This window comes from Gopherus evgoodei, chromosome 22 (genome assembly GCF_007399415.2).
Source record: "Gopherus evgoodei ecotype Sinaloan lineage chromosome 22, rGopEvg1_v1.p, whole genome shotgun sequence".
Lineage (NCBI taxonomy): Eukaryota > Metazoa > Chordata > Testudines > Testudinidae > Gopherus > Gopherus evgoodei.
Window position 1 is genome coordinate 4,738,819 of NC_044343.1, and position 27,700 is coordinate 4,766,518.

Here is a 27,700-nt window from a genome sequence, read left to right on the forward strand (position 1 = left end):
TCTGGCTTTTAAATCAAAATTAAGGTGCTGGGGATCGTTGGGAGCTCATTGGTTTTCCCCGTCTATGGAGCCCATGAATTGCAATGAGGTGAGTGCCTCCCTACCCCGTCCCCCCGCCGGGATTCCGGCCCGCGGCCAAAGCTGAGGCCGTGGTGGTGTCTTTGCAAACAGAGATGCCTCGAGACTGTGATTTTTCTCTCTCTTGCAACCATCGGGCGCTTTCCGTGGACGAAACAGAGTTAAAAACAATTGGAAAGGCAGCAGGATCCTCTCTTGCCCGGCTGAGGAATTTTCGGAGCCTTCTCGTGCTGGCGGGGGGGGGGGGGGAGTAACCAGACAGAGATGTTGTTTACAGAGGGGGGTGGAGGGTGCTGCATGCTATTCCTTCTGGCGATCGCGCTTTTAAAAGCTTGATTGGACTTGAGGGTGACCCTAAAAGGGGGGCGGGGGCGCGGCTGGCGCACTCAGCACGCGAACCCGGTTTCCGTGCACACTAGGGAACGCGAGCAGGTGGATCTGACTGACAATGCCCAGGCGGGGTCTTCTCGCCCACCGCCAGACAAAGCAGAGCGGCACGTTTGCAAAGATCCCGGGTGACAGCAGCGAGGGGAAAAGTATCCCACGGGAGCTGGGGTGGACAGGGAGCAACTCGGCTTGAGACAGCTTAAAGAGGGGCGAGAAACAGCAGCCGGGGGGGCGAAGGTGCAGCGGAGCCCCTGGCTGTGTTTGGTTATTACGCAGGGTGCTTCCAGGCCCGGAGCCCAGGGTGAGTTAGCTCCAGGGGTTTAACCGCTGGGCCCGAGGGACCAGACCCAGGTGCAGAAGTGTTTAGTGCCGACCGCCATCATCTTCTTCATCATCATCATCATCCTAACAGGCAGCTGGCGAGGCGTCCCTTAGACTAATACATTAAAGGGGGGGGGGAACCCTCCAAGCCCCAGTCAAAAGAGAGAGCGTGGCTGGAAGAATTAATGGATTAAGATTCTGATCAGCTGATTGTATTACTACTGGTCCCCTGCCTGGGTGATGCAGTCACTTCCCTGTGGGTGGGTGAGAGAGAGAGATGGAAGTCGATCGCTTTTCGGGGGGGGGGGAGAGAAAAAACCTCCAGGGGTCCTGCTGGGGCGAGCTGGGAGGGGGTGGGTGGGAAGCGGCCTTGTTTTCAAAAATTACCTCTTTGAAAGGAGACTGTGCACCAAGGAGGCAGCTCAACCGCCCCATCATTTCGCGATTGATTTTTGCCATCTGGTGAGAGGATGTTTCACTATCTGCTGAAATCAGGAGTACAGAGGAAGCAGCCGGGCAGGGAGTGGGCTGAATGTAGGTGCTGGAAGTAGGGGGGCTCCGCACCCCCTGGCTTGACGTGGTTTCTATCCTATACAGGGTTCACAGTTTGGTTCAATGGCTCCCAGCACCCCTCAGCGTGAGCTATTTCTTATCCCCCCTTCCCCTCTCTGAGCTAGATGCTATTTCTGAATCCTGTCCCCAGGGAGGCGAGATCGCTTTCCCTTTTGGCCATGACGCTAATAGCAGCTTATTATTTGTAATGGTCTGTGACATGAGTCTGTCCACCCCTGTCCTTATTAGCGTAATCGGTTATTTTGGGCTGGTTAAAACAAAAAACGGCAAATACGTCTTCGCCTATATTCCCCGTGTCAGCTGAGCTGGATATCTCTGTCCCAGCTGGAGAAAAACATGAAATGGCAAGTAAAAACCTATCAGGAATCATAATGTAAAAAATAAGAATAATACAGATTTGTATGTGTTGGATTCATTTGCTAACACCGAGAGAAACCCGCACACAGAGGAATACATACTCAGCTGCAGGCACAGAGGGACATATGCACTCAGATCAGCATGTGTATCACACACAATACAAAGAGTCGCTACACACACACACAGATCTGCATGCATATGACACACACAATCTCACAGTATGCACTGAAGGCCATGGAGGCAGTTCCACATTCATGTTACACACATTAACACAATACACTCAGAGGGACACACACAGATCTGCCTGCATAGTACACTTAGTATGCACGCGTATTATAGACACACCCTACACATGCTTACACACATGCATGTTGTCTCTTTACTGCCTGTCACACACACCACAAGCACGTGTCCACGTGCGCACACACACTCCTCCTTTACACACCCCTCCCCCGCCTACATTCATACTCATGTTCTCAGGAAGGAATTTTGCTCCTCTTAAGCCCTGAACTGCTCTGCTGGGAACCCCTTGCACACAGCTCTCCTACCAGACCAAGCAACCCCAGCTGCAACATGGCTGGTGGCACAAAATGGCTCAGAGCTGGCAGGATCAGCCTCCTAGCACGAAGGTGTGTGCGTGGGTATGTGTGCGTGCATTTGCATGTCTGTGACTCCCCCCCTTTGATCTGTCCATGGTTGGGGTTATTTCACACCCCTACTAGCATGTGATGCCTCTGGACAGGAACTGAGGAATCTTCCCCCCTGCCTCTGAGCACAGTCTCAGAGGCAGACTGGACAGGTGAACCAGCCTCTGGGATGAAGGAAGGCTCCCCACACCCACCTCATAGGGGGTGTTAAGTGCCCTGAGGCTGGTACAGGGTGGCGCCATTACTGAGGGAGGGCAGGCTATGAAGTGCCCCCCTGCTGCCAGACATGGGGAGCTTCGGGATATGAGTTGTGTCCCCTTTTGATCCCATTACAATGGAGGTATGGGTGCACAAGCACTGTGCTGTCCAGGCTACAAGAGTAGGTAGGTGGATCGATCCACCCATGACAGGCAGACCCCAAACTCACTGGCCTTGCGTGTCTCCTCTAAAGCCCCATTGCTGGGGATTGGCCTGGTTTTGGAGACCAGTCTCATAAACGCAGCACTGATGCTCACCTGAAGATGATGGGGAGTGAGGTTTGTGCCACCCTATGTCCTCTTAGGAACCAGACCCCAGCTGCCATGCAGTCCCCAGAGAGCCCAACTGAGGTGGCAGCTGGCTTGCTGCATACACGGTGCTTTGTGCATGAAACGGGTTTTTGTAGGCTGGCAGAGGAAGCCATCCAAGGTGCTGGCGGGGGTGGATTATAGGGAATCAAACAGTGCCAGCTGCCTGGCTGGCAGGATGCTCCCACAGCAGATGCAGCCCACCATGGCATGTTTACTTCTGTTTATCAAAACCTGGGTTAGCCTTGGAGAGAGATGGTGGGTGTGTACGAAGGCCCCAGAGTGGGATTATTATCTGCACGATGGTAGCCTCTAACTGTGGCTAGGTGCTGTACAGACAATGTTTTGAGACAGTCCCTGCCCTGAAGAACTGACATGCTCAATAAACTAGACAGAATTATCCCCATTTCATAGGTGGGGAAACTGAGGCATGGAGCTAGTAAGTGACTTTCCCACAAGTGCACAGGGTAGGAACTGAACCCACATCTCCAGAGTCTTAGTCCAGCACCAAAGCCACAGCTTCATCTCCGTACTCAATCCACCCCATCTCTTGCCAGCTGGCCTCAGCCCTATAGGAACAACCAAAAGGCTGGAGTCATGGGCTCTGCCACTGGCCAGTTGGGTAACCTTGGGCAAGTCACGGGCCCACTCCGTGCCTCAGTTTCCCCACCTGTAAAAATCAGGGTAGCGATACTGACCTCCTTTGTAAAGTGCTTTGAGAGCCACTGCCAGATAAGAGCTACTGGATCCTTGGCTGGAATTCTAGGCAGCCAGATTCAGGCTGGGCGTTAATGGCTGACATGCCTCCACGGCAGTTTGGCTCAGGAGCTGGAAGATCCTCTATCCAAAGGATACTGGGTCTGTCCAGCGGGGGACTGAGAGGAGTAGGATTTAAGCAGGATGCTGAGGCTAACACCCAAGAAACATGGGGAGAGATATTTAATTACCATGAGTGGCCAGAGCCTTGGGGCAAGGTCCCCTTTGAAAGAGGGGTGCTGGCCACTGGTGCTGTGTTCATGGAAGCTCAGAACTGATGGCACTTTGCAGAGAGAGCCTGTCGCCAAATATACCCCAACCTTGCCAGCCACAGGAAACAAAGAACCCTTCCAGTCAGTAAGCACCAGACTCCTTCATTCCTTCTACCCCATCCTCCTCCTCCCATTCCTGCAGCTCCATCCAGCCCTCTGCAAAGAGATGCCCAGAGCTGGGATATGCTGGAGGGACTTGAGGTTTGCTCAGCCCCAGGGCTTCCAGACAGGCAATGTATCCCCTGCCCCATCTTGCAGCCAGTCTTGGTGGCCTGCCCTGCTTCAGGCTGAGGGCTGCCCATGCAGCCATGTGTTGCGGGGGGAGAAAGACGCTTTGATGCCCAAAACCCTGGTGATGTGCTTGTTAAAAACACACAGTGAGAAGGAGATGGCCAGAGCTCGTTGTATGTATCATCCAAATGGGACTGGAGTCCAGCCATGCCGCACGCTGGAGTGTCTCTGAGGATCCCCACCCGCCTTGGGTTCCCCAGAGCCCAGCTTGCAGGGGGTCAGCAGCCATTTGCTCACGAAAGGCTTGCTGGGCCTGGCCCAGCCCCAGCCCCAGCCTCCTCCCTTCTTGCCCCACCAGCTCTTCCTTTCTCTCCCCGGCCCTGCAGCAGGGTTTCCATCAAATGTGAAGCGGCCTCTTGCCACGTCCCCTGCTCGGGCCCCTTTCATCTGGGGCCAAACATCTCCCGGGCAGCGCCAGCCCAGGAACCTGTCTCCTTGCAGCGCCCGGGCCAAGACAATGGCGGCCTTGTTCCCCCTTTCTGTCACCATGGAGATCAAATTCCTCCATGATGGGGGGGAAAACAGGCCTGACATTCTTCTCATCTGCCTTCACCTCCCTGGTCACCACAGCCCCCAGCCCTTCCCCAATTTGCAAAGAGAAGTGGGAGGCAGGCCAGCCCAGACCCAGCTGCCACTAGGATTGGGGTGGGAGTTTGGCACCAGCTCAAGATGCCCTGGGCAGGGTGACCTCAGGCCAGTTGAGGCAGGGAGGCCCTGTCCTAGCATGCTCCATAGGACTGGCTTTGCTGTCTCAGCCTCATCCTTCCCTCACCCTCCATTCTGTTCTCTTCCTTTCTTTCCAGCCCCTGATCTCCAGCTCCTTCTCTATCCACTTTCACTGGGGACCCCAGGTTTTGGGGAGAATCTTATTCTCCAGCATAGTCTGAAAGCCCAAATCTCACCAATCCCACTCAGTACTATGTTAACTGGAGCCCAGGGTTGGATGGGAGGGCAGCCAGCCCCTTCCCCAGAAATCTAGAGCCCTGTGCTGGGGGTACCAAAAGGGAACAGTGAGCAGATGCTCCCACTGGCACAAGCCCTCCACCCTTCCCTTGGAAGCTCCCGGCACTAACCAGGATGATGATATGGGCAGTTGGAAGCAGCTTTCAGAGCTGGGAGTGGGAAGCATCTGGGATCTTCCCTCCTAGGGGCATGGGAGGAACTTGCTGAGCTAGGCTCAGGGTGCATCTCCGGTCAGGGATGGGGAAGAAGGAGCAGCTCCCTGATCTGGGGCCTCCTGCACTGGGGCTGGACTCAAGAGGCTCAAAGGCCAGACCTTGATGCACAGCAGCCACCCTCCAGGATGGCCCATTGCTGGCTAGTCAGTGCCTGGCTGGTGGCACTGCTTGGCTAAGAGATTGGTGCTGTTTAAACTCGCTAAACTGCTGCTACCTTTATGTGCACTCCTCCTGCATGATCCCCCTTCCAGGCTAAGTGCTCTCATCCATGCTTGGGGGGAGAGGGGACAGAGGCAGATGGGAAAGACCCAACCCCTGACAGTAGAGCAGCTAGTGGAAGAAAGGTTGGTCCAGTGGCTAGAGCAGAGGGAAGCCCAGTTCAATTCTTGGCTCTGCCACAGATGCCACGTATGACCCTGGACAAGTCTCTTAGCCTCTTGTTGCCTCAGTTTCCCTATCTGTACAATGGGGATAACACCACCCTACCTTGTGAGGGCTGGGAAGGTACATTAGAGGGGGGGAAAAGCACAGGTGTGATAGTAACAGACCAGATAAGTAGCAGAGACAGATACTGATGCTGGGTTGGGGAGGCCTTTTCCCCCCTGTTCCTCATAGTGGTACACAAATAGGTGCATAACTTCTTCTGAAATATCCAGGATTGTCCGTGGGACATCACCACAGCCTAGCTGGTCCAGCTGTTCCTAAACATCTGTGCAATGATGGAGTTGTCCAAGGGGAGGTAAAGGCCTCTGTGGCAGAGAATCTCAATCTGGCTTTACCTGAAGTCAGAGATCTGCCTCTTTAACTGTTACTATTTGTATGACAGTAGCACATGGACACCCACTCAAGATGAGGGCCTCGTTGTCCCAGGTGCTTCACAGACATTCAGAGAGAGTCTGTCCCAGTAGACAGGACACACAAAAGATGTGAGGGGAAACACTGCCACCTGCTCGATGAATATTTTATTCCTGATCTGATTTCAAATGGATTTTCAAATAGCCCTGACCGTCACCAGAGGAGAGCAGAGATGAGGGGAGAATGTCCTGCGGTTTGAAAACTCCTGTGCCTGGCAACAGGCCTCATGGCCGATGAAACAGACCCGTGGCCCCAGAGAGAGGGAGTTTCAAGCCTGCGCTGATTGTTAGAAGACAGTTCTCTCTAGGGAGGAAGGCTCAGGTACAAATTTAACACCCAAAATCCAATTCAATCCCTGCCTCCCAGCAGGCATCTAAATACCCTCCTCAAGTCCCACCCCCACCATACCCACCAAATATCCCAGAGAAAAAATTAACTTTGCAGCATGCTCAGAAGTTTAACAAGAGCAGGCTCCGCTCGTGCGCTGAAATGCAGCTCATTCTGGGATAGAACGTTAACAGCACACAGCAACACTATACATCCACTTTCAAGAAACTAGAGAGGCAGAATGTAACTGCAACCACTGAACCAGGTTCTCTCACCCCTGTGCTTGTAGAAAGCATCAGCAAGTCTTTAATGACCCTGAGCAATCAGAACATCTTAGTTTCCAGTCTGATCCTAAAGAGGGCACCAATATCCCATTGACTCGAAGAAGGGCACCGCTTATTGGTACTGAGTCACTCCCACCACTCCCTTCCTCTGCTCTAGGATACAAGCAACATCCATTGACAATTACAAGCTACAGCAGGAGAAGAGGCTACTGTGTTTCTCCTCTTCCAGATCTGAACAGGCCTGATTCTCCTTAGCTTATGAGAACTCACAAGATCACAGTCAGGTGGCAGCCATGAAAGCTACTGTGCCCCTCTCCCTTCTGAAATGTTGTCTGGTTCGCTTCAGAAGCCGCCATCCAGCAATTAACTGCAATGTTCTTTCTTAACATTGGCTGCAGGCTCGGGAGAGGCCCGTGGGGTGGTGGCTAAAACACTGCCTGGGAACCTCATGGCGATGACAGCAAAAGCAAAGTGCCAGTGCTTCAGTTTAACCAGTTGCAGTGCAAGCCAGAGCAGCCTGGCTAGCTGCACTGGAGGGTGACTCTCCGGAGAGGCAGCCTATACCGCTGACCCATTGCCCCAGCTGTGACCCAGAAGGTGGAGTCCAGCTGCCACAGCTGCTCTCCACTCAGTGCTCCTTGCAGTGGGGGCTTTGGAGAGGTTATTCCTGGAGACTCTATTGTGTTAGGTGCTGTACACACACACAGACAGACACAGTGTCTAGACCAAGGGCAGCTAAGGCCCAGGGAGATTCAGTGACTCTCCGACAGTCACACAGAACTGGTGGGAATCAAACCCAGTTCTAAGTTCCAAGCTGGGACCTGAAGCACACGGACAGTTTTCCTCTCCTAGCTGGGACTCCTGAAAGCCTTTCCCTTACACTACCCACCTTTGCTGAGCCGGAATGGCTATAAACCAGGACACCTGAAAATGAAAACTCCATGGACCATCATGGATACTCTGAGCCATCCAGTTCTTTCCTTCTGAGCAGCTGACAAGAGATGGCTGGAGTGGTTCTACAATCACCCACTGTTTCAGCTTTGCTCATGGTAGTGTTGAGGGGACCCCTACTGAAGAGAGGGCTCTGGGGGCAGATGATGGGGCTCCATGCACCAGGCTAGGTTGTTTCAAATGCTAGCGCCTTGTCTACTGGAGGGCTCCTCCCAAGGCTGGTGCCACTGCAACTGGAATGGAGGCTGATTGGGGAGCATGACAAAAGTTCCTCCTCTACCTTGGTGGGTCCTGCATTTATTGGCAGATTTGCTCAACTCACAGATTCACCCTGTGGGTCACAAAACAGCCCAGACACCTTTCCCTCTGGTAGAAGCCATAGTCCAGGTCAATTCCTCCTGTGTTGGATCTGGAGTTGGGAGGTTTGGGGGGAACCCAGACCTGCCCTCTACTCTGGGTTCCAGCCCAGGGCCCTGTGGATTGCAGCTGTCTAGAGTGCCTCTTGCAACAGCTGCATGACAGCTACAACTCCCTGGGCTACTTCCCCATGGCCTCCTCCCAACACCTTCTTTGTCCTCACCACAGGACCTTCCTCCTGGTGTCTGATAACACTTGTACTTCTCAGTCCTCCAGCACTAAACCTGCTCACTCTCCACCTCCTATTCCCTACACACACTACTTCTCCTCTGGCTCCCCTTAGCCTGGGCAGAGTGAGCCCTTTTATAGCATCAGAGGGGCCTTCATTAGAGTCAGGTGCTTAACAGCTTTACCTGACTCTTAGCAGGTTAATTGGAGTCAGGTGTTCTCATTAGCCTGAAGCAGGCCCTGCTCTGGTCACTCAGGGAACAGAAAACTGCTTATTCACAGGCCAGTATATCTCCCATCGACTGCTCTGCTGGTCCCAACTGGCCTGGGTCTATCACAGGGCAAAAAGCCAAGTGCGGACAAGACTGGAGAGGGAGTTGTGTTTCCGTGTGTTGCTGTGTGTGAGCATAAGGAGGTGACCTCACCATGTGACTCATCTTAATCTTTGATCATCCATACCTGGGCTGTGGCAGGTCTACCCAGAGTGGGGGGCAAGTGGGGCAATTTGCCCCAGGCCCTGGGCCCCTCATGAGAGTTTTTTGGGGCCCCTGGAGTGGAGTCCTTCACTCACTCCGGGGGCCCCAGAAAACTCTCGTGGGGCCTGGGCCCCTGGAGCTTCTTCTGTTCTGGGTCTTCGACGGTGGGGTCCTTCTGCCCTGGGGCGGAAAGACCCCCCTACCGCTGAAGCGGGACCCGCTGCTGAAGACCGCAGGTCCCCCTGAATCCTCTGGGTGGCCCTGGGCTGTGGAGGCTGTTGTTTGTGTGAGTAGAGCAGAGTTGCAGGGACAATGTGGGGATGAAACATGAAAGAGAACTGGGAAACTTGGTATGCCCCATACAAAGGAGAGGAGGCCATGTCATCTAGTGGTTAGCACCTGGGGGGGAGGGGGGGGGCTGTGTCAGGACTCCTGGGTTCTACTCCAGCCCTGGGAAGGGCGTGTGGCCCCACCTACCTGCTATCCATGGCACATCTCGCTCCCATCCCAAAAGGAAAAAGGTGGCCCCAGGACCAGTGAGACTGGCTGAAGGAACTGCTGGCTACTAGGGACTCACCGGTGAGATGCTGCATCTCCTCTCCCTCCACAGGGCGGATTGCTCTCTGGGAGGAGCCAGGGCAGAGTGGGGGCAGATTTCCCCAAATCCATTCATTCCCATATGTCCATCCACCCCTCCCTCAACGTATACACACCATCCATTCCTCCCCCCCCCCCCCCCCCCCGTCATCCCTCGGGCTTTAACCCATCAAGCTGCCTCTGTGCCTGCCGCCCCCAGACATGCCCCCGCCCTGGCCTTGCCCTTAGGCCCTGTTTAACTCCACCCCACAAGCCCCGGGGAGGGTGCCGGGACTAAGCGCCACCTGGAGTCACTTTCACGCGTGGGCTCGAGTCAGGGCTCTCGGCTTGCAGCGGCTGGGTGGGCGGGTGAGCTCATGGAGCCGCGTGGGGAGGGGACGGCTTCATTCCCCGGGGCTGGAGGCGAAGGGGAGCCGGTGTCTGCGCCGCAGGAGCCTGCAGAGCACAGGGGCTGGCGGCTTCCCTGCCGGGCAGAGGATGAGCAAAGCCCCCAGCGGTCTGGAGCAGGCAAGAGGAACTGGGGGGCAGGGAACCGACCCCATCACACCCCAGTGTTAGGAGCCCCCTGACTCCTACCAGCCTCCGGACGATCCGCCTCGGATCCGATTCTTCCTTTTCTAATTCGATTTACCTGGGCAGGCGCTAGCCGAGAGGAAGTGAAGGAAAGGGAGGAGACGGTGTGTGTGATGGGGCGGGGGCTGGACACCGGCAGCATCCGAGCCCCCCCGCGATTGGTGCTGCCGCCCCAGCCCGTGTGAACGGGGGGCGGTGAACCGGGATCAGATCCGGAGCGAGGCGGGGACGGACCTGCCCAGCCCAGCCCCAGCGCGTTCCCTTCACTTCTCGCCTCCACGTGCGGGATTTTCATTCTTTTGTTCCCGGGGTGTCATTTCTGCCTCTTGTTCTTCCCGACTCCCAGGAGGACTTTCCAGCTGGGACAGACCATGAGCAATGACTTGACTGCCTGGGACAACACGACCGAGAGCACAACGGTACGTGCCCCAAGAGGGGGTGGGGGTGGGAGCTGGATTCCCCCCATCACTCCTGGCCCCCCCTTGCACTGGGCTCCCCATGTGAGTCTTTGCACCTGCCTCTTTCCCAAGCAGGAGATCCAGGTCTGAGCTGTTTGAGATCCATGCAATAGTGCTGGGTAGGACATCCAAAGCCCCCAGCTTAGCTCAGTCTTTCCCCGGCACCTCCTGGGAAGATTTGCTGCTCAGGAAGCTGGAGGGGATCTTCCTCTTGTGCTCAGGAATAGGGGGGAGACAGATCTTCCCATGGGCATCCCAGCAGAAATCGCTCCCTTGCAGTTCTGGCTGACATGAAGTGGGGCCGGCTGCTCAGGGTGTGGGTCTGAGAGCAATGGGAGAGAAAAGGCCCAGGGACAGCAGCAGGCTGGGAGTTTTGATACCTGTCGATATTATTCTTTGAGGGTGGGATGGGGGGAAAGGGACAGGTCATTTAACAAAGCTCCTCCGTCCGTGATAGACACACCCCTTCCTCTGGGGGTCAGTGAGTCACACACTCGGGGAGGATTATGAAAACAGGGCAAGGTCACTTGGTGATTGATAGGAACATCAGCAGCTAAGCCACCAAATGACAATCAAAGTTCATGCTCCAGGGCCTTGGATAGGCATTTGTCCACAGGGGTCAGGAACCCCTTTAACTCTTCCCCGCCCCCCCCCCCACATGTGCAATAGGCCTAGTACATTATGGGAAGTGAGGGCCTTTCTGTGATGCCCTGGGTACTGTCCTACCAGACGGAAGTGGCCAAGCAGTGGGATTCTGTCCTTCTGTCTAGCCAGGTGCAGTTCCCATGTCCCTCTATCCATAGAACTTAATAGCAAAACTCCCCCCCACTATACCAAGGCCCTGATTCAGCCTCATAAGAACGGCCAAACTGGGTCAGCCCAAAGGTCCATCTAGCCCAGTATCCTGTCTTCTGTCAGTGGCCGATGCCGGGTACTCCAGAGGGAATTAACAGAAGAGATGATCACCAAGTGATCCATCCCCTGTTGCTCATTCCCAGCTTCTGACAAACAGAGGCTAGGGACACCATCCCTCCTACCCTGTATGAGGATGGCACCAAGCTGAGGCAATCTCTACCTGCTTCTGGTACCTGCTGTTAGTCTCACTTGCACCATGGCCTGGTGCTTAGGTAAAGAGGAAAATAAGCTTAAAATCCCCCAGCCCACAATACCTCACCCAGGTACATCCCACAATCAATGGCCATTGCTGGTGAAAGGACTGCAGGGCTGAGCCTTCTACCTTCCATCCTGGGCTATGTCGGTCATCACTCTGATGAAGGACTGGGCATGCTGCCCCAATGGTTTACAGACCCCCAAGGCTGGGATCAGGGGAAGGATTGATTCTGTGCATGGTTTTGTCAGCTCTGCTGGGTCACAAAGTCACGCTGTGAATGGAAACACCCCACATCGGGTGTTCTACACCTGCTTTGCTGCTAATAATTGCTCTGTGCTCATGGAGACCAGATCCTGGTCTTTGATCAGAATAAATCCAGATTGGCTCTGATGATTTTAGTGAGGTCACTCCAGATTGACCCTGATGTAGCTGAGAGCAGAGCCTGTCTTACATGAGTGTTAGTCGAGGCAGCAGCCAGGGGTCTCCAGATGAGGGGGCTATTCCAGCTTATGCTGGAGTCCGGCCCCTGCTCAGATCTTGAGGGGGCTCCAATGTTCTGTATCCAGCCGGAGCCCCTAGGGTTTTTCCACCCTTCCCTTCCCAGGGCTGGCCCACCCACCAGGGTATTGGGCACTCCCCTGCCATGACATCAGAGCAAGCCCGAGAAAGCCAGTTGGCTGCCTGTGTCATGTCACAGAGCAGCTCCCGCCCAGCTCAGAGTGCCACCTGCAAGTGGGCATTTCCAGGGCAGGAAGAATTTGTGTAGCCAGATTGGGAGGTGGGTGGCGCATGGTACTGGGGACACTGACTGGTCTGGGAAAGAGGGAGGAGAGGCCAGACTCTGCCACTGAGAGAGAGACTTGGGGGGAGGAGTGAAAGACAGTGGAGCCAAGGCAGAGATGATGGGGGTGAAGATACCCAGGGCCAGGCGAGTGAGAGAGGGAGCCGGAGGCTGTAAGGCACAAGGGAAGCTGCAGCAGCAGCTGCCCACTCAGCAGTGGACATCTGCTCAGTGACTGCAGCGGGGAGTTTAAGAGCTTGCAAGCAAAGTCCGTGAGTCATCCACCTTCATGCTGGGCCCTGGGGAGATGACTCTGCAGGAGCCACGGAGGAGGGCTGGGCCCAGATGGGTTCCTTGAGCTTAACTAGATAGATGTGTGTCTATCACTACGGATGCATGGGTGGGTGGGGGAGGGACAGACTGAGGGAGGGAGGGGTGGGCATGCGGGGAGATGGATGGATACGCAGATGGGCAGGTGGGTAGAGGGATGATTATACAGATGGGTGTGTTGGGGAAGGGAGGGTTGGATGGATACACAGATGGGTATGTGGAGGGAGGGATGGACTGAGGGAGGGGTGGGCATGTGAGGGGAGGGACAGACCAAGGGAGGGTGGGGTGGGTATGTGAGAGGACAGAGCGAGGGAAGGAGGAGTGGGTAAGTGGGGGGAGGGAATGGACAGAGGGAGGGAGGGAGGGAGGGAGGGAGGGGTATGTGTAGGGACGTGTGGGTGAGTGGCAGGAGGAAGTGGTGCATGGATACACAGATGAGTGTGTAGGGGGAGGGAGGGGTGGATGGATAGATGGGATGAATATCCCATCATGCCTTTCCCCGTCTCTGCCAGGGCAGGGGCTTGAGCGTCAGGCTGGCTGGGCAGGAGGCCGGTGTCCCCTCACCCATACCATGTGTGATTCCTTGTCCCCCCGAGAGTCTCCCTTGCACCAGGGCAGCTGATTGAAAGCTAAGCCTGGCCCAGCTTGCGCAGAGTCCCCCGGGCAGCAGCGAAACCCTCAAATGTCAGGATTGGAAAGACAACAGGAATAGCCAGGGTCACCCTCAGCTGTCTGCTCCTGAGAGCACCGGGATTCAGTTACCGGTCCCCCTCCAACCTCCCCCCGCTGCTGCCACCAACTGCCCTCGGCCCAGGGGAGTGGCTCCCGGGGGCAGGGGGCACGCGGCTGAGGCTCTATCTGTGGCTGGTTATCATCCCATTTTCCAGCTGAATTAAAAAATAGTCACGTGACTTTGGTTTCCTTCTGACATCACGATGCGTTGCCATGGCAAATGCTCCCCTGTCACCTGACCAATGTAATGTTACATTCCTCTCCCCCACCCCCTCAGCCTCCCCTCCCCTGACAGCCCCAGCGCTCCCCCTTTTCCCACCCCCCCGCACCTCAGCTGTCACTTCCGTCCAGGAAGAGATGCCCCAACTGAGGCACGCAGCAGGGATGGGCTGAATGGGGGGAAGACCCAGTGTCCCCCTACCCCCTGGGTTTGGATTAAGGGTTAATGGCCTTGGTCTGGGATGCAGGACTCCTGGGTTCTATTCCCCGCTCTGGCTCTGTGGGAAGAGTGTGATCTAGTGGTTGCAGCAGGGGGGTGGCAGTCAGGACAGCTGAGTTCTAGCCTTTCTGCCCATGTGCCCCTCCCTACCCCACTGCATGCTGCCTGCCCTCAGTGCATGCATGTCCTTGGCTAGGGCCCAGAGGATATGGGAGGGAATCTCCTTCCAGGCAGGGCCAGCGCTATCATTTAGGCAGCCTAGGCAATCGCCTAGGGCACCAGGATTATTCGGGGGGGCGGCATTTTGCTGGGGGGGGCGGCAGGTGGCTCCGGTTGACCTGCCGCCCGCTGGTCCACGGCTCTGGTGGAGCTGCCGCAGTTATGCCTGCGGACAGTCGGCTGCTCACGTGGCTCCGGTGGACCTCCCGCAGGCATGCCTGCGGCAGCTCCACCAGAGCCACGGACCAAAGGACTCTCCGCAGGAATGACTGCGGCAGCTTCACTGGAGCCATGGGATCAGCGCGGGGGGCGGCGAAATGGCCATGCGCCTAGGGTGCGAGAAACCCTAGCGCCGGTCCTGATCCCAGATGAGGTCCAGCCAGACTCTGTTCCCAGGAGGGCACGTGGGGACAAAGGAGAGAAGGGAGGTCAGTAGGGATCATTGGGGTGAAGTCAGGTCAAGTGAATGCTCCCAGGATCGTGGCTGGGGTGAGACTTTGGCCCAGGAGGAGACACTGTTTCCTAGGAGTGTGCTGGCTGCAGCCCAGTGGTTGGGGGGCGGGGGAGACACGGAGCAGGGATCAATGGATGAGACCCCTGGGAAATAGCAGCCATTGCTCTATGGAGCAAACATGCCAGGTTCTGGGGGGGACGGTGGTGGAGCAAACTGGGCTTCTCCCAATGCAAAAGCATCAGCTTTCCAAGCGTGTGTGGGATAAAGCAGCCTCTAAGCCCCTGGGGAAAGAAGATGCCTCCAGCAAGCAGCTCAGCGCAGAATGGTCCATGCATGACCAGCAAGGACTGGACACTGTCAGAGATGGGCCCTGCTCTGCCTTCCCAGCTGCCCCCATGAACCCTTCCACGCACACTTGCACACTGCCATCTGCTCGTGCCACAGGCGTGTTTCACCCACTGCTGCCCAGCTGGGGGGGAGAGGGGGCGAGGAGCTGTCTGTGCTAGCTGTCAGAGCGTGGGCCCTGCTACCCTTGCATGCCCCAGGCCTATGAATGCCTTTCCCATGCAGCCACTGGGGAGTGCCTGCCTGAGCCCAAGGGAAAGCCCCTGTGCTGGGCTCCCCTGCACCGCCGGTGGGAGTGCGCCGGCCCCATGCTCAGTCAGCTCTGCCCACAGACCGTGCCCGGCGAGGTGAACACGCAAGATGGGTATGTGCTGCTCCTTGTGCTGCTCTCCATCTTCATTGGAGGGACCCTGGTGCTGCTGTCCGGGATCCTGATTATCTGCCGCCAGTGCTGTGAGACAGACCGCAGGCACTCCAGGTAAGGGGTTGGGGGGCTCTGCCAGGCGCTGCACCACCCACAACCCCCGGAGCCCGTCTGCTTGGTACCTACAGTGCCCCCTGCTGGGAGAGGCTGGGACTGGCGTAGCTGGGAGCTTGGTAGCTGAGATCCCATTTTCTCTATAGTGACTGGTCCAGCGCCAAACATCTGAGTTCAGCAATAGCATTACCATAAAACTGTGTGAATGAAGGGGCTTCTGATCAGGATCCATCATGGCTGCAGAGACGCCAGTGGAGCAGAGGAATTTTATTCCCATGATTAGCAGCTCCGTTTCGCCCAGTGACAAGCAGCCCTGGCCTCTGAGCGGGAGAGACAGGGAAAGCACCTCTCCCAGCTGCCAATGGCTTGAAACCAAGCCCCATACTGAGCCGTCCATTGAGCCCAGTGCCTATCCCTGCACCCAAGCTGGCACCCTTGTGCCCCTGCACTGCATCCACCCAGCCTAGCATCCCGGACCCGGGCCCTTGCACTGCATCCACCCAGCCTAGCATCCCAGACCCGGGCCCCTGCACTGCATCCACCCAGCCTAGCATGCCAGACCCGTGCCCCTGCACTGCATCCACCCAGCCTAGCATCCCGGACCCGCGCCCTTGCACTGCATCCACGCAGCCTAGCATCCCGGACCCGTGCCCCTGCACTGCATCCACCCAGCCTAGCATCCCGGACCCGTGCCCCTGCACTGCATCCACCCAGCCTAGCATCCCGGACCCGTGCCCCTGCACTGCATCCACCCAGCCTAGCATCCCGGACCCGTGCCCTTGCACTGCATCCACCCTGTCTAGCATCCCGGACCTGTGCCCTTGCACTGCATCCACCCAGCCTAGCATCCCAGATTCGTGCCCCTGCACTGCATCCACCCAGCCTAGTATCCTGGACCTGTGCCCCTGCACTGCATCCAGTTCCCAACCCAGGTGCCCCTGCATTTCTGCTCTGCACCTGACCCAGCACCCCCAGGCATGCACCCTGTACCCAGCCCAGCACTCCAGTTCTCTACATCCAACCTGATCCCCATGTCTCAGTCCCAGCCTGGTTCCCATGGACCACAGCCATCCCAGAGACAAGCGGGTTTTCCTAATACAGATTAAATCCCTGAGCAAAGGCCTGGAATCTCCCACTGGCTCCTAAAATGAGAGACCCCCAGAGTTGCCAAAGTGAGATGCCCCAGAATAGCCGCCTCTCTCAGGGACAGCTGGACTCCAGAATCCAGTCCTAAGACCCTGTGCATGGTGATGTATACATGATGTGTGTGTCCTGTATAGACCGGAGCATGGTGTGCATGTGTGTGCCATATGGGCTGGTGTGGGGTGTATGCCATACAGACCAGAATGTGCGTGCAATGTACAGACCAGCACACTGTACGGCCTGGTGTGGACCAGTCTGGGGCTGCTGTGCAGCCTGGTAGTGGGGTATGTGTGCACGGTGCAGACTGGTGGTGGTTTTGCACATGGTATGGACCAGCAGAGGTGTTGGGGTGTGCGCCGTATGGACTGGCATGGGTGTGGGAGCATGGATGTGTCCTAGAGACTGGCGTGGGAGCTGTACCAAGTGCACCAATCTGTGAATGTGCAAAACCAGCCCAAGTGCTGCACCGCACCCACTCCCCTGCCAATAGGGCACGTGGCCCGTGTCCGGCTCCCTGCCTGTGTGTGCATGCTAGAGCAGCCCCTGGCACCATTGGTTTGTGGGTTGGGGGACAATGAATAACCCGTCTCCTCTCCTTTCTGTCCATCCTTTGCCCCCTCCTCTCTCTGGGCCCTGCTTCCTCTGTCCCTCCCCATGCATGTGTCTCTCCCCTTCTCTTTGCAGAGCCAGTGATGACCCTGAGAAAACCAATACCACCTACCTGGATGACTCTCAGCCTCCGCAAGGTGAGCGCCCCCCAGCCTGCTGGCCCGGCCCCAGCCCTGCCCATGGAGATCAGCAGGAGATGGTTGCTAGGGCTGGCTATGTGTTGTCATGGTAACCGTTTCCCTACATCTCAACCCCCATCCCGTGCAAATATACCTGCTGTTCGCTGCAGGGGGTGGGGGTGTAGGAGGCTTTGGCTGCCCCCATGGCACTGAAGGACAAGGGTGTGGGGAGTCCCAGGAGCTGCCATCCGAAAGTCACTGGGGCCTCCATGCCTCCCCTTGCAGCCCAAATGCCGCGGCCAAGCCATGGGGGCTGTTCACTCCATTCAGCTGCCTAGCGCTATTACTAAATACCCGCCATGGTAGAGCAGTGCCCCTGCCGGGAGGGGCCGGACCAGGCACGTATATTCCCTGCCGACACCCCCTGCCCAAGCGCTGCCTGCTTCCATAGCCAGGGGCAGGAGATCCTGAGCCTGTCCCCTCCCGCTGCTGGCTGGGACCCGAGGGCGCTGGCTCATGGGCTGCTTGAGTGCCCTGGGTGAAGCGAGTTTGCCCAATCTCAGCCCAGGTGCCCATGTCCCACACCAGCCTCCCAGCCGTTGGCACTAGCTTGTGCTGCTTCTGCCCTGCGGGCTGGGGGCTGCCAGGCTCTCACCCCCTTCTCTCCACATCTTGCTTCTCCACAGATATCACCATCAAGGTGGACGACCCAGACTGCCTGTCGGCCTCCAGCTACCGGGATGTGGAGACGGAGCGTTTCCTCTCGTCCAGCTCCTCCACTGGGCGCCGGGTCTCCTTCAACGAGGCCGCGCTCTTTGAGCACAGCAAGAAGACCCAAGAGAAGGGGAGGAGGTATGGGTCGGGGGAGGAAAGAGGGGTGCAGTGGGGAAAGGAAGGGGGTAAAGGCTGGGGGAGGGGAGGAGTGGAAGGGGTGGGATATGGGTCAGGTTTGGGGTAAGGGAGTTTGGGGGTATGGGCATGGGAGGAAGGGGTGTGGGGGTATGGGTCAGGGTTGGGGTGAGGGGAGGGTGTGGGGATGGGATGGGGAGGAGAGGAGTGGAAGGGGTGGGACATGGGTGAGGTTTGGGGTAAGGGGGTGTGGGGGTACGGACGAGAGCAGGGGCCCGGCTCCGGCAACTCCCCGTCACCCAGTGCCCGTGGCAGGTACACGCTGACCGAGGGGGATTTCCACCATCTCAAGAACGCCCGGCTGACCCACCTCCACGTCCCGCCACCCGCCCTCAGGATCATCACCATCCACGAGTGTGAATCAAGCGAGAACAGCCTGGCCATGTCGCCCCGCCTGCCCCCGCCCAAGCCTGGCCTCGCCATCTTCCAGGTGAGCCAGGGCTGCGGGCAGCACCTGCCCCCAGGGGCAGTGAGGGCCCCTCCTGGGGGGCAGGAGAGGGGAGGTTCTAGGGGCAGTGAGGGCCCCTCCCGGTGGGGGCAGGAGAGGGAGGGTTCTAGGGGCAGTGAGGGCCCCTCCCAGTAGGGACAGGAAAGGGGGCCTCTGGGTCCAGTGGGGGCAAGAGAGGGGGGGCTCTGGAGGCAGTGAAGGCTCTTCCCACGGGGGTAGGAGAGTGGGGGCTCTAGGAGCAGTGAGGGCCCCTCCCAGGGGGTGTAGGAGAGGGGGGCTCTGGGGGCAGAGACGGCCTCTCCCGGCATGGGGTAGGAGGCACCTTGGAGACAAAGACAGCCCAGTCCCACCCCAGCTTCTGCCCTCTGACCCCTCAGTGGTTTCTCTGTGTCTCTGTCCCACAGCCTCCAGGGGGCGCCCTGCCCCAGACAGCCCTGACCGCCCACGCCATGTGCCCCAGTTCCGCCCTGCCTGGCGACACCTACAACTCCACCGTGGACACCAGCTTTGCCGAAGCCAGCCCATCCATCTCCTCCTCCTCTGGGGAGAGCCCTTCGGTGAGTGCCTCCCCTTCCCCCCCGGACTGGGAGAGAGATCACAGCACCCGTGGGTGCTGGGGGAGTGGGGGAGGAGGGTGGAAGTAGTGGAGGTGGGGACTCTCTCAGCCCCTTTGCACCCCACGCAGACTCGGCGTGCCCTGGAGGGATGGCTTAGCAGGCCCAGCATCGGGTGCCGCCCCCCTCGTTTGTGGATCCCAGGCAGGGCCAGCTCTGGCGACCGTGGAACCAGCCCAGGAAAAGCCAATGCCCCTCTGGCACCATGTGGGGGAGCCCTTGGCCAGATCCCCCCCTCCCCCTGCCTGTTGTGCTGGGCACTGTCTGGCTCCCTCCCTCCCCAGAGGTGGCTGCATTTCTATAGTTATGTACAGAGTTAAGCATTTTGATGGTCTTTGGGAGGCAGGGGCTTTAGTTGGGGTAACCCCCTCCCTCCGCAGCCTGAAGGTTGTGAGACCATCCCAGTCTTTATCGCAGTGTATGGACTCCCCCACACACACTGGGGGAGCCTCGCTCTGCAGCAGGGTGAGCTAAGACCCCTTTGCTGGCGCCGAGGGGACCTGGGAATAGACCAGTGGGCTCTGCCTCCCACTCCCCTTTGTAGGCCTGTCCGGGGTTGGAGACTCCTGCACTCAGCACACTCCGGGAGCGGGACGGGGCAGGCGGGAGCTCTGAGGGCATTGTTCACGGCTGGCTGCCCAGGCAGCCCTGGCATTGTGCGTGTCCGCTGTGCCGTGCATGGCTGCCTGCCGCCCCGTCGCCTCCAATCGCTCTCTGCGGTGCCCATCCCCAGGAGTCACTCCTCCCCCCTCCCGCTGTCCCTCCCTTCCCCTGCTCCCAGTTTGAAGGGGCCGCCAGGAGTGTGAAAGGCACCGGAGCGGGCAGCGCCGGACCCGGGGAGCCCCCACCACCCCCTCCCCAGGGCACCGTGCTGCAGTTCTTCACCCGCCTGCGGCGTCACGCCAGCCTCGAGGGCGCCAGCCCCTACTTCAAGATCAAGAAGTGGAAGATTGAGAGCAACCAGCGGGCGTCCAGCCTGGACACCAGAGGTAGGTGCCCTCCCCCCTAATCCTTGCGGGAGTGAGGGTCAGTCCTGGACCCCGGAGGTAGGGGCCACCCATCCCCCACCCAGTTGAATCCAAACTCAGTGGCCCCGCTGAGCCTTTGGCTTCTCCCCAGCGGCTGCCAGCCACAGGGGCCGGTAGTCCCAGAGGCAGGGCTGCTCGCTTCTGTGCCCATCTGCCCAGCCCCTCTGGGGACAGCAAGAGCCAGATCTCCAGTGGGTATAAATCTGCAGAGACTCCACTGAGGCCAATTCTGATCTGCCCCAGCTGGGTCCCTGGCACATTACTGAAGGTGAGTGAACAAGTGGGAGGAGATCGGCCCTGTCCAGAGGGGTCAGAGTGGTTAGCCTGGGCAGGCTCCGTTACCCAGCATGCTCAGGGCGCGAACCCCATATTTGCCACGGGAGGTGCTCGGGGTGGGGGCTGTAGGATTAGAGCAGTGAGGTGATCCCTGGAAATGGCCAACGAACGCAGCAAAAATGACCCAGAGACCATTTTGCCTTGTAATTACGTCCCCCTTGCTTCTGCCCCCAGCCCCTCCCCTCTCCTGGCGCTCCCCCCTAACATCCCCCCCTTGCGTTTGTCTGCCTTTCAGGCTCACCCAAGCGACGTCAGTTCCAGAGGCAGCGGGCGGCGAGCGAGAGCATGGAGCAGGAGGACAGAGATGCCCATCAGACGGGCATCATCCAGTACATTGCCCGGACAGACGACATAGCCTTCTGCCCCATGGCTGGGCCCTTCCTGCCATCCCCCTCCAGCCCCCCACCCTCTCTCGGCAGGTATTTTTCAATAGATAGAGGGGATAGGGATGGATGGGGTGGGGCACTAGCCCAGGGGGTGGGATGGGTGGTCTCATTCCCAGATGTCAATGTCCACCCCAAGAAAACTAGGTCATAGGTGGAGAGAGATTTCAGCCCCCATTCACAGTCTCCTTTGGAAGGGCCCTGTCATAGGGCGCTCCTGCCTCCCCCGCCCCAAACTTCAGGCACCTTCCGGCATGACAGCAGCGCCTGCCTCCCTTTTCCCTCATTTCAGCCATAACAAGCACGCAGTCTCGCAATGTCCCATGCAAAGTTGCACCCCTGGGCATATTTTATTCACAGGCACGTACAATCGTCGGAGAGTGCTCACTTTGGAATCGCTCTCCCACTTCCCACAGTAAAGCAAAGGAAGACACTGCAATTTTCCACACACCCTCTCCAGGGCCATCACTTCCAGGTTCCCCCCGCCTGAGAGTCCCCCATCGCTCAGTGCCCAGTTCCTTTCTGCCCTTGTTCCAGGGCCCCCCCCACCCCTCCCTGCAGCCCATCACCCTCAGAGTGACCAATCTCATGACTCCTTGCCAGCCCCCTGGCTCTGATTCTGCAGCTCAGGGAGGGCACAGACCACCCCCTTTGCTTTGCTCCTCCCATCTGCCCATGCCTGCCTCTGTGTCTCTCCCTTTGCATGGCCCACCTGGTGCACTGGCCTCTTATTTCTTCAAGAGCCAGTGTCGCCCCATGACAGCCACCCCCCCCATAAGTCTGAGTGAGACTCCCAATCCACCCAGGGAGACCTGGAATTCTCCCTCAGCAGCTCTGGGGCAGCAGCTGCCTGGGAGATGTCATTCTGGGTGCAGAGCAGGGGAACAGGCTTGGCAAGGAAAGGGACACTGGCCAGCACAGGGTGGGCAGCAAGAGGATGGAGCCGGACACCACCCTCCCTCCGGGGGGACTGCCCCCGGTGCTCTTAGTGCCATCAGAGCCAAGCAGGGCAGAGACGGTCACTCTTTGCCCGGCTGTAAATGTTGGCACATGAAGTTGTGTGGTGGAGAGTCAGTCCTGCCCCAGGCCAAGGCCAGGACAGATGTGGGATTGGGGATGTCTCCTGCTGCACCTAAACCCCAGGGTCAGCTGGAGAAATACCTTTATCCTCTGTCTAGGCCTGGATGGGGCAGCAGGGTCAGAGAGGGAGGGGGGAAGGTGGGGTGGGGGAGATGGGGATAGGGGCAGAGGGGAAGGGGGCTGGTAGTGGGTGTGTGAGGACCAAGAGGGGTGGGAATTTCTGGTTGCAAGGACTTGCAGTTGGATTGTAAGAAAGGAAAATGTCCCTGGAAGGTGCCAGCTCAATGCTGGTCCGGCGCCTGCCTGCTGCTTCCCAGGGCAGCCCCTCTGCCCTGCCTGTGCTATAACATTAGTGGGTTCTGCCCCCAGGTTAGAGCCAGCAGAGGCGGGCGGGGGCAGTGTCCCCGAGGCGCCCAGCACAGAGCAGCAGACCATCTACCACGACATCTGGAGCCTGCGGGCCTCCCTGGAGCTGTATGCCTCGTCCGAGCAGAGCAACGACCGGGACTCCGTGCGCAGCGACGGGGGCGACAGCGTCTGCTCGGCTGGGGGAGGCATCCCCAGCCTCCCCTCTTCCCTGGAGGAAGCCGAGGCCCTGGATGAGCAGCCATGGGCCCGGCCCAGGCAGGAGAGCGCGGAAGCAGAGCCAGGCACACGCAAGCTGCTGCAGATGGACAGTGGCTACGCCTCCATCGAGGCGCCGAGCCGGGCGGGTGAGGACGGGGGCCCCAAGGACCAGACGGCCTCAGAGAAGCGCATCTGCTTCACCAGCGCTGGGCGCAAGGGCACCATCTTCGAGAGCTTTGAGGGGCACGAGCCTGAGGAAGAGGAGCAGGAAGAGGGGGCAGTAGGGGGGCCGCTGCCCCACAGCCCCCTGGCCTGGTCCCCCTATGGGCAGATGTTCCCAGCCCGGGATGCGCTGCCCCGACGGGACTACAGCATCGATGAGAAGACGGACGCCCTCTTCAATGCCTTCGTCCGTCACGACCCGCAGTTCGACGACTCGCCCCTGCGTGCCAAGCACCGTTCCCGCACCCACCTGCGCAAGCAGTGGCAGCGCTCCAAGCAGTACAGCGACCCTGGCGTGCGCTACCCGCCCGCCCTGGAGCGCCACCGGACCCCGCTGCGCCGGGGAGACAGCCTCAACTACCCACCAGACAGTCGCTACCACGGCACCCTGCTCCGCATCGTCAGCGCCGAGGAGGCGGGCGAGGCTGGGGACGGCTCCGCCGTGGCCGACGCTGATGCCAAGATCCAGGTGATAGAGGAGGAGCCGTCCGAACTGGCTGGGGACCCCAAGCTGGCTTCCGATCCCTACGACCAAGACTGCCCTGGCAATGGCCAGGGCCCGGGCTGCGTCCCCCAGCCCCTAGGGGCTGAGCTGATGGACAAGATCATGGCGGGCCTCGAGGACAGGCTGTACGGAAACTTGAGAAAATCGAGAGAGAGTCCGGAGTGTCTGGTGGCCGTGGCCTCTCCCGACCATAGCCCCGTCTAGGGGGCCGGGGAGTAGACCTAGCTCGCTCATCCACTGAGTCAGGCTTCAGGGCTACAACCCCTTCCACAGCTGGCAGTGCCACCACGTTCAGGGCGTTCGAAGGGTGGCGGGGGGGTACGGATCTGCCTGTACAGACGTGCCCCATTCGAGGAGATCGGGCTCTGCCTGGACGTTCCCGTCATCTTAGAATGATCCAGGGCTGGGGGCAGGCTCAGCCTACCCTGTTTGAGTCTGGAGTGGGGGGGTCCACTTGGATGTACCCACTGCATTCAAGGGCTTTGAGGGGCACAGATCTGTGGAGAGGTACCCGCCATGTGGGCGGGGTCCTGGGGGGCACAGATCCACCCAGATGTACCTGCCCCAGGGTCGGGGGGGCACAGATCCACCCAGACACACTTTGCAGTGTGGGTAGGTTCCAGGGGGCACAGATCCTCCCTGACCCACCTGCCCCAGGGGTGGGGGAATCCCCCGTGAAGCAGCCCCTACCCCCAGGCAGGCCTGGCAGCCGGAAGGGGTTGTTACAGAGGCGAAGAATGTTTGCCAAAGCAGGCGACTCTTGCACGGCCAGCAGGTTGGTTTTAAGGAACCTGTACTAATAACCCCCAAACTCTTACCTCACGCCGTACAGCTGTGTAGCACATGACACCCCCCCAATCCTGGGTCACGGCCCCCTCCCCTGCACACCCCACGCCCCCCAGCCTCCTCTCTCTCTCTCTGATTTTTTACAAGCAATAACGTCTCTGTCCGGAATCATCCTCGCAAAGAAGGGACTGGGGCTGGGATCCACGGTGCTGGGAGTGGAGGGAAAGGGGAGATGGGCCAAGCCCCCCCCCGAGCTGGCAACAGAGCCACCCTGGGCAGGTGGCCTTCCCCTCCTTTTGATTTTGTCCACACTGAAAGAGGGGGAGGGCAGCTACAAAATTGCTCGTGGAGGGAGGTTGCTGGGGGCAGCAAAGCATGGGGGGGGGGGAGTTTGAGGGCTGGAAAGGTGCTGCCCCCTTGTGCCAGTCACTTCCCTCCTTCCACCCTGGGGAAACCTTGACCCAGGGCAGGGCTCATGGGCTCTAAGCTGGATGCTCTGGTGCTAGGACCTATGGGAAAGGAGGTACATGGAGCAGCTGGAGAGGGGGCCCAGGAGGTGATGGTCCATAGGGGAGGAAGGGGTGGGGGTGAAGCTGAGGCTTCCAATTGGACAGGCCCTTCAGCAACTGCTGCTAGAAAAATCTTGTTCTCCAGGTGCCAAATTGAGGGTGGGACAGACACCCATACAGTGCCATGAGGGGGCAGGAACTAGAGCCTATCCCAGATGTCACTGCTTCCTCGGAGGGGATGCTTGTTTCCCATTCCCCCCCAAAACTAACCAGCTCCCCCTCCCTATATTACTGGGTCCAAATGGGAGAAGGGCCTGGAGCTAGCATGCCTGGGGGTTAGGGGCAGGGGTGTGGTGGCAAGATGGGGCAAAGGGGAGTCAGATCTCCTAACTTCCCTTCTGCCCCCAGCAGCCTTATACCTGGAAAGTCAACCCCCCCTGCCCCTTGAACTGCTCCCCTCCATTCTCCCCCAGGGAGCAAAGCAATGGGCTTTATTTATTATTTATTGATTTTTATAGAACTGGATGGATTTGCTGCTCTGCGAGGGGCGGGTTCAGCTTTTTATTGGGTTTAGTTCATGTCTCAAAGGATGAAAAGCAAAAAGCTTTATTATCCCTAAGACTCGGTCAGCGCAGGGCAGGGTGTGTGGGGAGGAGACGCCAGCCACATGTGTATCCCCCTCATACACCTTGGTGCTCTCGTCACCCCCGTTCCCGGCTGCGCTTCGACACTTGCATGCGATCAAAGAAGCCGGGTCGTTCCTCTGCAGAGTCTGTCCAAAGCACTAACATGAAACCACAACTCAGCCTTTTTAAACCTATAAAGAAAGACCAAGTGTCAAGAGTTTGCCACGTTTTGTTATTGCCTAAGTGCCTTCCTCCAGCCCCCCAGACGCGGCCAGGGCCAGCCCCTCGTTGGGCCATTGTAAATGACATGGCCCATGCTCCAATGGCCTCCTGGGCAGCGTGAGGGGCACTCGATGGGCTCCCAGGGCAGGGAGCTGATGGCAGAGGCATTCGAGCTAGGACTGAAGAGCCAGGTTTTGACAGGAAGGAGGGTGAGTCTTGCCTGAGGCGACTTCCCCAGGGCTGGAGTCCCTGGAACTTTCCAGCCTGGAGGGTCCATTTGCTCTTGCTGTCATTTACCCCACTACCAAGTGGGGGCTGTTCTGCTGTGGAGTGAACGATGGCACAGCAACTCTGGCCCCTTAAATCTGAGGAGAGGGCTGCTTCCGCGAGACCTATTTTAGCACAACCCCAAATTCCTGGGCCAGAACCAGGGCTCTGGCCTATGCTCTGGGGTTCAGACTAGATGAGCACCCCAGGCCCTTCCAGCCAGCAGAAACTAGGGCATGCATGTCCCCTCTTCCCTGCGACCCCTTCCAGAGCAGAGAACACCAGCATCGGAAGCAATCCCTGCAATGGGGGCCTGGGCCTAGGCGCACAAGGCCTCTGTAGTGGCTGAATCTGCCTTTCTAAGGCCGACCCATCCTAGCAGAGCCCGTTTTGACTGTTGGAACGGAGCCCAGCGAGGCTCAGGGGCTGACAGCTCCTTCCAGGGCTGGAGATGAACGCAGGGCCCTCCACTGTGGGCCCAGCTCCCCTGGGCTGGGGAAGGGGCCACCCTCTCCAAGAAGCTGGTGACTGCTGAGCACCATAACAGGAGCTAGATGGGCAGGACGTGCCCAGCACCAACCCCTGGGCACTAGCAGTGTAGCTGCTGAGGGAAAGTGGAGGGTGGGGACAGGATTCAGCAAAGGCACCAGAAGCCTAAATTCAGCCATTGCATTAACACATGGAGAGAAGGGCTCTCCGCCTCCAGGAGGATGGAGGACACACAGGTGGCCAGAACTTGCAAAGGGGGGGGGAGGGGACTATTTACATTGTGCTAGACCAGGGGTTCTCTAAAGGTTATTGCACCACAACCCCCTTCTTACAACAAAAATTACTGCATGACCCCAGGCAGGGGGACTGGAGCCTGAACCCACCCAGGTCCCGCTGACAGGGCCAAAGTTGGCCCTGGGCACAGGGGCAAGCCAAAGCCAAAGCCTAGGACCAACGCCCCAGGGAGTGTGGCTCGGGCGTCAGCCCCAGTAAGTCTAAAGGCCAGCCCTGGCGACCCCCTAAAAACGGGGTCACGACCCCCAGTTTGAGAACCGCTGCGCTAGGCCCCTCATGCAAGGTGCACGATAGATGAGCAGAATTCCTGCAAAGAGCAAGTACAGGGAGGGCCAGGCCCAGCTTTTAGGGACCAGCTGCACTGCAACCCCATCCCTGATATGGGGACAGCCCTAGGCCCTCAAGGATTCAGCAGCACCACTGCCCCCTACAGCTGGCTCAGGGCAGCTTTGGCATCAAGAGCAGCCACAGGGTGTTCCCTTCGGCACCAAGTGGCCAGTGGGGTGCATTCTGCTCCAGGAGCTCGGGTTGAACGGGGAGACCCACCTGCCACAGCCACCCCCGCACAGACCCAGTCTCAGCCTTGTGCTACAGGCTTCTCCACGACGGAGGAAGCCAGAGAGGAGAGGTGTGTGTCTACTCCGGCTCAGGCCTGGACTCTCCTGGGCCTGGCAGGAAGCAGAGAGCTCCTGAGCCGGGCAGGGCTGGAGACACCATATGCATTTGGGGACCAACCGAGGGCATTGCTAGACCTTAGGGGAAAGCCAATGCTCCACCTCCTGCAGGGGCGGCTCTAGACATTTCGCCGCCCCAAGCAGGGCAGCATGCCGCGGGGGGTGCTCTGCCGGTCGCCGGGAAGGCGGCTCCGGTGGACCTCCCACAGGCATGTCTGCGGAAGGTCCGCTGGTCCCACGGTCCACTGGAGCTGCCTGCCGCCCTCCCAGCAACCGGCAGAGCGCCCCCCACAGCATGCAGCCCCAAGCACGCGCTTGGCGTGCTGGGGCCTGGAGCCGCCCCTGACCTCCCGAGCCTCTGCCTGTGCCACTCAAATGCCTTCAATCTACTCCCTCGGCCCCCTTCCTCAGCTCTGGTGGCAGCAAACTTGGCTCAGCTGCAGTAGGGG

General features: G+C 58.7%; 1 protein-coding gene across 3 annotated transcripts; it reads left to right on the forward strand.

Annotated features, from left to right (window-relative positions):
- CBARP (CACN subunit beta associated regulatory protein) lies at window positions 1-27,408 on the forward strand. 3 transcript variants are annotated; one of them, XM_030540692.1, is made up of 10 exons: window positions 1-88; window positions 10,421-10,493; window positions 15,276-15,421; window positions 17,249-17,310; window positions 17,979-18,144; window positions 18,457-18,631; window positions 19,054-19,206; window positions 20,045-20,252; window positions 20,863-21,046; window positions 22,460-27,408. In XM_030540692.1, the coding sequence occupies exons 1-10, from the start codon at window positions 84-86 to the stop codon at window positions 23,586-23,588; spliced, it is 2,301 nt and encodes a 766-aa protein (XP_030396552.1). In that variant the 5' UTR covers window positions 1-83; the 3' UTR covers window positions 23,589-27,408. The 3 variants fall into 3 exon arrangements, with proteins under 3 accessions (XP_030396552.1, XP_030396554.1, XP_030396553.1); XM_030540694.1 differs by having other exon boundaries at window positions 18,538-18,631; XM_030540693.1 differs by lacking the exon at window positions 1-88 and adding an exon at window positions 9,904-10,008.
- The last annotated feature ends 292 nt before the right edge of the window (window positions 27,409-27,700 follow it).

Excerpts from the sequence above, each read along its gene's own strand:
- CBARP (XM_030540692.1), top strand. Across the intron at positions 19,207-20,044 it reads CCTCTGGGGAGAGCCCTTCG|TTTGAAGGGGCCGCCAGGAG; the intron begins GTGAGTGCCTCC and ends CCCTGCTCCCAG. Across the intron at positions 20,253-20,862 it reads GTCCAGCCTGGACACCAGAG|GCTCACCCAAGCGACGTCAG; the intron begins GTAGGTGCCCTC and ends TCTGCCTTTCAG.